Source organism: Cebus imitator, unplaced genomic scaffold (assembly GCF_001604975.1).
Source record: "Cebus imitator isolate Cc_AM_T3 unplaced genomic scaffold, Cebus_imitator-1.0 Scaffold51, whole genome shotgun sequence".
Classification (NCBI taxonomy): domain Eukaryota; kingdom Metazoa; phylum Chordata; class Mammalia; order Primates; family Cebidae; genus Cebus; species Cebus imitator.
The window spans coordinates 10,902,359-10,911,001 of record NW_016107366.1 but is presented as its reverse complement, the minus strand read 5'-3'; the positions used below and the strand labels follow the sequence as shown (position 1 = coordinate 10,911,001).

The 8,643-nt window shown below is 50.7% G+C and overlaps 1 protein-coding gene across 2 annotated transcripts in view; it reads left to right on the top strand.

Annotated features, from left to right (window-relative positions):
* Positions 1-3,835: 3,835 nt before the first annotated feature.
* A3GALT2 (alpha 1,3-galactosyltransferase 2) overlaps positions 3,836-8,643 on the top strand; it is a 6,028-nt gene continuing 1,220 nt past the window's right edge. The window contains exons 1-3 of one of the 2 annotated variants that reach the window (XM_017527984.2): positions 3,836-5,581; positions 5,788-5,877; positions 6,184-6,321. In XM_017527984.2, coding sequence (XP_017383473.2) covers positions 5,472-5,581; positions 5,788-5,877; positions 6,184-6,321 — 338 coding nt within the window. In that variant the 5' untranslated portion in view covers positions 3,836-5,471. The remainder of the gene's footprint in view (positions 5,582-5,787; positions 5,878-6,183; positions 6,322-8,643) is intronic. The other variant, XM_037738274.1, reaches the window with a different exon arrangement.

Below are 8,643 nucleotides of genomic sequence, written 5' to 3'. Positions count from 1 at the left end.
AAAACACTTTTGGTCTAAACTGTTGGATAAGGGATACCCAACCTGTACAGATAGGCCTAATTCATTCATCCAGTTCCCTACTGATGAACCTGAGGTTGAGGCATGAGTTTACTTTTTCAGACAAGGCCACAGGAACATCCTGGGACTACTCACTGTGGAGTCTCCATTCCGAGCTGCAGGCACACTGGCCAGGGGCTGTGGGCACTTCCAGTGTTACAGTGGAGAGCCCGGACTTGGAAGGCTTCTCGGGCATGGTTAAGAGATGTGGATGGTGTCCTGCAATCAGTAGGAAGTCACAAAATAACTTAATTTTTTTTAATTGCTGACTTTGAATTTTTCCTTCATCAAAAAAGCAACATATTGTAAATACATTACAGACAATTGGGAAGAAAATAAGAAACCATAATTTTATTGGACAAATACATTCTTCCTTTTAGTCTTATTTTCTGTACGTTTTTATTCTTGCTAAATTGTAATCAGAGTGCACATCAATTTTAGATCCTGCTTTGTTCCTTTAATGTTCCTGTGTGAGCATTTTTCTACGTGACCACAGAATCTTCCTAACATGTTTATTTAGCCAGTCCCTTCAGCTAGACACTAGAGTCTTCTTCAGTTATGTTTGAGCAGCTCAGACGATGCCTCTGCCTGTGACCCAAAACGCCTTCTCTAAGGGTGCTTTCCTGGCAGCATTCAACCAACCTCAAGTCTCACTTGTGTAAGGGAAACAAGAACACATCCATCAGTACAACCCCGTCCCCTCTAGCTGCCATACTGTCTCTTTCCTGTGACAGCCCGACTTCTGGAAAGACAGCCCCACTCCCACCCCACCCATGTGCCCCTCCTTAAGTCCTCTACCTGCTCATTCTCCCTCCCATTCCCACCTGGTCTGGGCCTGGGCCCTAGCCTCCTCTCTCTCTGGACTCTCTCCCTGTCTCCCATGACATCCTGGCCCTCCTGGTAAATCATAAAACTTTCTCCTGAGCCTGCCTGCCTTCTGGGCTTCAGCCCCCTTCCTCCAACCAGACTACCAAGCATCTTCTTTGTGGTCCCCCCGCCCCGTCCCTCTAATCCATGGCCAAGTCTGGCCCATGTGCCCTCCTAGACAGCCCTTCACCTAATCCTCCCCATCCAGCTGCCAACACCTTGCTGTTGCTCCTAATGCCTCCCAGGGGCTGGCACCTAACTTATCTTCCTGCCTCCAGCAGTGCCTTCCCTGCCACCCCACCATGGCCAGGCTCCAGATTTCAGTGGGAATACTTTAGGGGTGTTTGTGTGTCTGTGTGTGTGTTTGCAAATAAAAATCTGACTGAGTCACTCCCTGGAGGAAATACCTGTTCCCCTGAAGTCCAATCCTCCGAGCCTGAAATTCGGGCCCCGGGTGACCTGGCCCCGGCTCACCTGTGCACCCTACTCCCTCCCTTCTCGTCTGCTACTACTCTCCACCCTGCAGTTCACAGACATTCCAGGAGTGAGCCTTCCTCGCTTCTGCACATTGTGGTTTCTTTTTCATGGACTGCTCTTCCCCCTCCATGCTTCCTTCACCTGAAGAACTTCTATTAATAATTTTTTAGGTCCCAGCTTAGAAGTACCTCCTCCCCCAGGAGGCCCCGACTTCCTCCTCATCTACCAAGACTCAGGTGCTACATTCCAATTTGCCTCACAGCATCTGGTATTTTTCCCAATCACAGAATTCATTGTGCTGTGTTCCATGCATCTGTTTTCAGTCTGTCATGTGACCCAGTCCCTCACCCCTCCCCCACTACACCCACATCTTCCTGGCTCCATACCCTGAAGACAGGGTCTGTGCCTCATTGACCTCTGAATCCCCAACTTAGCATAGTGCTTGAGGCTGAGCTTGTGTCCAATAAACATATTTTGAATTCAGAACTAAACAGAAACTGATGAACATCTTGATGCATAAACTTTTCTCATTCTGAAGATTATCTCCTTTGAACAGATTCCCAGAAGCTGGGAATTATTGAATCAAAGAATATTAAACACTTTCAATTCCCATAGCTACGTAGCTTTCCAAAAGGCTGTGGCAATTTACACTTCCACCAGCAAGTCTAAGAGTGCTGATCTCACTGCATTCTTGCACCTTGGCTATTCTCATTATGGCTTTTTTTTTTAAATTAAGACAGGTTCTCCCTCTGTCACCAGGCTGGAGTCCAGTGGCATGATCATAGCTCACTGTAACCTATAACTCCTGGGCTCACGCGATCCTCCTGCCTCAGCCTCCTGAATAGCTTGGACTACACATGTACACCATCTGGCTAATTTTTAATTTTCTGCAGAGGCAGGGTCTTGCTGTGTTGCCCGGGCTAATCTCAAACTCCTGGCCTCAAGCAATCCTCCTGTCTTGACCTCCCAAAACACTGAGATTTCATGCACGAGCCCCTCCCAGCCCCATTGTCTTTTTTTAAAGTGCTCATTTTACAAGCAAAACATACCACCACCTTGTTCTAATTTGTATGTCTTTGATTACCAGTGAGGGTGAACATTTTTCCATATATTTGCCTACTAAATGCACTTCATTTTTGAGGATTTACCTGTTTGTGTGACATGGAACCTGTTAAGGCAGGCTGACTTGTCATGAGGTGACTCTGGGGCTGTGGAGGAAGTGACTGGGAGCATGAAGAGTGCTGCTGCAATGATCCCGTGATGGAGGAGCAGGCCAGGGTCACTCTGGGCCATGAGGAAGAGCAGGAGGGACAGACATCAAGGAGACCAGGTCAACCTGGGACTGACAGCAGACAGCAGGTGCAGAGCAGGAGGGGTGAGGGCATACCCAGGTTTCCGGCTCGGTGCAGTGAACTGGAGGAGGTGCTGTGCTTGGAGACGGTGCGCAGGTGGATCCACACACCTGCAAGGCAGTTCTCAGCACCCTTCACTAGACACACCTGCCGAGGAACAGTTACCTGGGGCAGCAGGAGAGGCAGGGGCAGGAGGGTCTGAGGCAGGCAGGCTTCTTGAAAGAGACCAGGGGCGCCAGGTTTTGAAAGGATTTGTAGGGCAGGGAGTGGAGTCAGGAGGCTGCCCAGGGGACGATCAGGGTGTGCTCAGGAAGAAAGGTTATCATGAGCTAAAGCTGAGTGAGCTATCGAAACATAAGAGGCCTTGTTCTCATTGCTTAGCTTGTGTGAATGCAATGACAGCCCTAAAGCAGGTAGTGTTCTTATTATCCTCATCCTACAGATGACACTGATATGCAGAGGACCAGACCTTGCCAAGGGTCAGACAGCTAATGAGTGGTAGAGTTAGGATTTGAACTCAGGGCTCTGGCGCCTGTGTCTGTGCTCCTCACCATGTGGCTGCAGTTGCTCTAGATATGTGAGCACTCAGGAAGGCTGAGGACAGTGGAGCGAGCTCCCCAGAAGGAACTTATTAAGATTCTCAGCATTTGGGGCCCTTCCTGGAAAACAACGAACTGTGGACAAATCCCAAAGCCCACCTCCTCTGAGCCAGGAACTGGGCTGCTGAGCTCTGCTTGGAGGAGTTCACCTGGCCTGGTGACTGGAGCCACCACAGACACATGATCTCTGACCACAGCCAGCCCAATAACTCTTCTCTAAGTCCCAAACAGCTCTTAACCCTCAGTTACTGAGGTGGGAGGATTGATTGAGAGAGCTGCCAAGTTGGAGACAAGGATAAGCAACATAGCAAGACCCCGTTTCAAATAAAAAACAATTAGACATCTATAGTCCCAGCTGTACAGAAGGCTGAGGTGGGACGATAGCTTGAGCCCAGAAGTTTGAGGCCACAGTGATCTGTGATCGCATCACAACACTCCAGCCTGGGTGACAGAGTTAGGCTGTTTCTAAAACAAAACAAAATAAAAAAACAAAAAAAAAAAACTCCCCATCACTGAGCCACAAACACCTGTGCGTCCTCTCCCGGCCTCTCCTGTCCAAGGTCAGTCCCACCCTCCACTCAGGATAAGCACCTCAACCCCTAATGTTATCATCCCCACAACCTGCCCAAGGTCATGCCCTGCAGCACTGCTGAGGAAAAGAAAGGATCAGGCATCTAAAGGTTCATCCTAAGTGACCTGGTTAGGTACTGTGGAGGCCAAGGCAACTTCATCTTGGAAGCTCATCCGTCATGTTGGTTCTGATTAACCCGGGTTTCAGGAAGCTCCCTAAGATTTCCAGCATATCCACTGTTCCTTGTGTAAGATCACATACTTACTATACATCTTGCCCTTGGGTCAAAACAAATCTGATGTTATCATACTTCACTTGTCCTACACATCCCTTCTGAAGCACATGCACCCTCTCCCTGTGGTATATAAGCCCTGGGTCTGGGGGCCTATAAGGTCTATGGATGTGCTTTGGTCAAAGAATAGGCTGAGGCAGACATCCAGGACAGAGTGACTCAGTGAGTTTAGGGCACAGGAGCATATTCCACTTGTTATGTAACCTGTTCAAGTTCATACTTGGCTCTGGGCCAGTGTTGTCCATAGAAGGTATAACTGCCCTGCTGTGCATGGGGCTTGGTTCAGTGCAGCAAGGCATTGCATGGCACAGTTCGTGCACGTGCCCAGAGAGGGAATAACACTACTAACTCCTATAAGGGAGAGCCGGTCTCCTTGAAGGTGGGCAGGGGGAACCAGGAACTGGCTTGTGCCTAAGGGGAAAGAGTTAAGCTGCTGACCCTGACAGAGCTGGCCTTGCAGGCCAGGGATTACAGCTGCAGACATAGGGGCAGCAGGAGCCTCAGAGCCAGCTGTTGAGAGGAGCCACAGTGCTGGAGCAGATGGCCAAGATCAAGGTGGACAGTGAGAGAGCCAGTGTGAGTAAGCTGCTGATGAGAGAGCTGCTGAATAAAACTATGTATCACCTGCCTACAGCCCCAAACTGTTCTTTCAGCTCTTCGCCCATCCACCCACTCCCCTCAGACCTCAGCTGTGGCTGAAACCTGACAAGGGCGTAGTCATGGCATAACAAGGGTCATGGCTCAGGGATCCACCATCTGGTGTCACAGCCACCCAAGCTATTTAAATCCCTATTAAATGTTTCTTTCTAAGAAGCTGGACTTGACAGCCTCTTCCTCTGGCCTCTCAGCTTCCTAAGACTTTGGGGGCAGGTTTGCAGGGGCCTGCCCCATGTGAAACAGCTAAATTATGCTGTCTCCAATCTGTATCACCCTTGGCAGCTGACAAGGGTGAGGAAATTCTCTGAGCACTGAGATGAAATAGCCTCGAAGTGGAAAATGAAAGGTTCAGAACATTGTGTCCACTGTGCTACCATTTGTGGTGGGGCAGGGGAGAAGAGAGAGTATTTGCTACCATATTTATATTTGCATACACATTGCATAGACACGTATGCATAGACTGTCTCTTGAAGGACACACAAGAAACTGGTAACACTGGACACTTCCATGCAGAGGAACTGGATGGCCGGAAGTAGGAAAGACTTTTCATGTATGTGTGTGTATAAATATGTGTATCTACACATATACATGAGTTGCCGATGCCCCCCTCCACTTCCACCCCCAGAGCCTGGAAGAGAATTTTCTGGCGGCAGATCCTACTTGCACTTGGCCTCTTAGGCCTGTTCCTGTGTGGCCTCCCTAAATTCAGGTACAAGCCCCTTTCCCCAGCACTTGAGGTGGGACCACAGAGTCAGGGTTAAAGGGGATCTGTCTAAGTGTCTCCTTGATGGATGGAGGGTGGGAGCTAGCTCAGCTCAAGTGTCCTTGTGAGCCCTCTCTCCTTGTAATAAGCAAAGCCAGAGGGCTCCTGGGCAGGCTGACATGCTTCTCATGGCTGCCCACCCCCTGCCATAGACATCTGGAAACCTTCATCCCCATGGGTGTCTGTCCTTCAGCCACAGTGTCGCTGCTGAGAGACAACTTCACAGGTGCCCTGCATCCCTGGTAAGAAGCTCCTATCCCTCCCACTTCAAGAGTACCCCCAAACCCTACAGAGCTCTGCCCCATGTCCCTGCCCTCCTCACATCTCCCACCCCAGCAGAGCCAAGCACTGCTCCACCAAACCCAACAGCCTCCATCGGGCTATACGCTTCCCAGTCCTCTGTGTTGCCCTGAGCTGGAGGCTTCCAGGTGCAGCAGCTAGGTATCATCCGCCTGTGGGTCCCTAGGGCTCAGCACTGGGGAGGTGGCAGTGAGCATACACCAAGCGGATGGATGAATGAAGCTCTTTCCCATCCCTGCCCTGGCCAGGGCCCGGCCTGAAGTTCTGACCTGCACCCCCTGGGGGGCTCCCATTATTTGGGATGGCACTTTTGACCCAGATGTGGCCCAGCAAGAGGCTAGTCAGCAGAACCTCACCATTGGGCTGACTGTCTTTGCTGTAGGCAGGTAAGGCCTGGGAAGGGGAGTGGTGCTGTCAAGGCTGGGAGTGGGAGGGGTGTGCATGTAATGGAGGAGGTGGGGCACCCTGCTTCCTGTGCCGTGGGATCCCAAAGTGAAGTGAGAAGCAAAGACAGCACTTCTTGACCCATGCCCCCAGGGTAAGCACAGGACCATCCTTCTCCTCCCTAGACACCAACACCATAGAGCCCACCCAACACAGGCAGCCAGGGGTGTTCTAGAACCACATCTAGAAGGGACCTGCTTAGGGGCTGGGACTGATCCATCTGGAGGCACTGGTTTCGTAGTGAGAAAATGATGGGGTCTTTCAGAAGAGAGTGGTGGGAGGAGGGCGGTTTGACTGGTAAGTAGAGGAATGGTTCACCACGGCAGGTGCCCAATGGAGGTCAGCAGCTCAGGTGCAGGTACACAGGATGGGAGGGGGGTGCCAACCAAGTCTGATGGAGGGAGAGGGGCTGGGGAACTGGAGGATTGCAAGGGAGTGAATCTGAACTGGGCAGAGGGAGTAAAGAGGAGGGGGATGACAAATACTGAGAAAGTGGCAGGGTCACCAGATGGAGGATTCAGTGAGGTAGGACTGTTTTGGGCAGGGGGGTGGTAATCACAGTAAGCAAGCTAGAGAAACGAGGTCCTCACATGGTCACTCTCTCGACTTGGTCTTCATCAGTGTCTGTTCCACTCTGTTCCTTTCCTGCAGAATCACTGCAGGAAAGGAGGTCATGAGAAGAAATGGCAAAGGCACTGACCTCCCCACTATGGATGACAGGGAGTGTCTAAGCTGGGTGTCCACCTTCCTGAAGTGACACGAAGGGGACTCTTGACAGTCAGATCCTATAACCTAGTTTCAGGCAACTAAAAGAAGCATTTCTAAAAACGGAACCAGTTGCTTTGGGAAGGTGGTGAGAGCCTCCCACTTAGGAAGAGATACTCAAAAAGGATGGGGAAGGAATTTTGTTACCAGATACCCCAGGCAACCATTCAAGGCTCCTCCAACTCTGTCCCCCACACCCTACAAGCGACAGAAAGCCAGGAGTGCCGCTGACAGGCAAGGGGATGAAAAGGACCAAGGTGTGAACCTTGGACCAGGTGGGCAGAACTGCTGGGCCACTTGGACCTTGGCCTCTCCCAGGACCTCGGTGTTTCCACTTCCATCACACATGCTGAGTTCCTGCCTCACCCCTAAGGGGTCAGACACTCAATGTACAGAAAATTCTGGGATCCTGAGGTCCTGAGTTCCAAGATTCTGAGTCCAACACTCTGGGATGCTGAGATTGCCCAGGTCTCTGATTCCCATTTCCCACAGTCACCAGGAATAGACCAAGTGTAAGTAAAGGTACAGGCTCCAAGGCCAAGCTGGGTCCAAATCCGGGCTCTACCGCTTACCAACGGTACATACAAGTTTCTAACGCTCTTTAGATGAGACAGTGCACATTGACTTAGAAAGCAGTGGCTGCCACATGATCAAAGTTCTAAGTACTATTAGATACTGTTACTATTATTTTAAAATCCTAAGATCCCAAGGTCTGTTCATACAGTATTCCAGGCAGCCTCATTATTGATGTAGTGAAAGACATTCCATGACTTAAAACAGCTTATTATTATAGCCCCTAAAATAATTCTGTGGAGGGCCAGGCACAGTGGCTCTAGCCTATAATCCCAGCACTTTGGGAGGCCCAGGCGGGTGGATCACCTGAGGTCAGGAGTTCAAGACCAGCCTGGACAACAGGGTGAAACCCTGTCTCTACTAAAAATACAAAAAATTAGCCAGGTGTGGTGGCTGAGGCCTGTAATCCCAGCTACTTGGGAGGCTGAGGCAGGAGAATCACTTGAACCCAGGAGGCAGAGATTGCAGTGATCTGAGATCGCGCCACTGCACTCCATCCTGGGCAACAAGGGCGAAACTCCATCTCGAAATAATAATAATAATAATAATAATTCTGTGGGTCAGGAATTCAGACAGGGCTCAGCAGGAAGGGTTCCTCTCCTCATGCTCCCAAATGTCTGGGTCTCAGCTGGGAGACCAATTGCTGATGACTAGTGGGGCCAGCTTGGGCCTCCTAACTCACGGCAGCACCCAAGTTATGGGACTTCTTAAAAGGAGGCTCAGAGCTCTAAAGAGAGAAACGCTGCCAGTCCTCCAAAGGGCCAGTATGAGGCAGGAGTGGCAGGCAACTTGCAAGCATCCTCAGCCCAACCTGCCCTGCCCCATCTAAGTTGAAAGATGCTATGGTTGGAGGGTCTGGAGGACCAGGCAGCATGGGTGGGGTGCGGGTGAGGTGGGTGAGGTTAGGGTGGGGGTGAGGTGGGGTG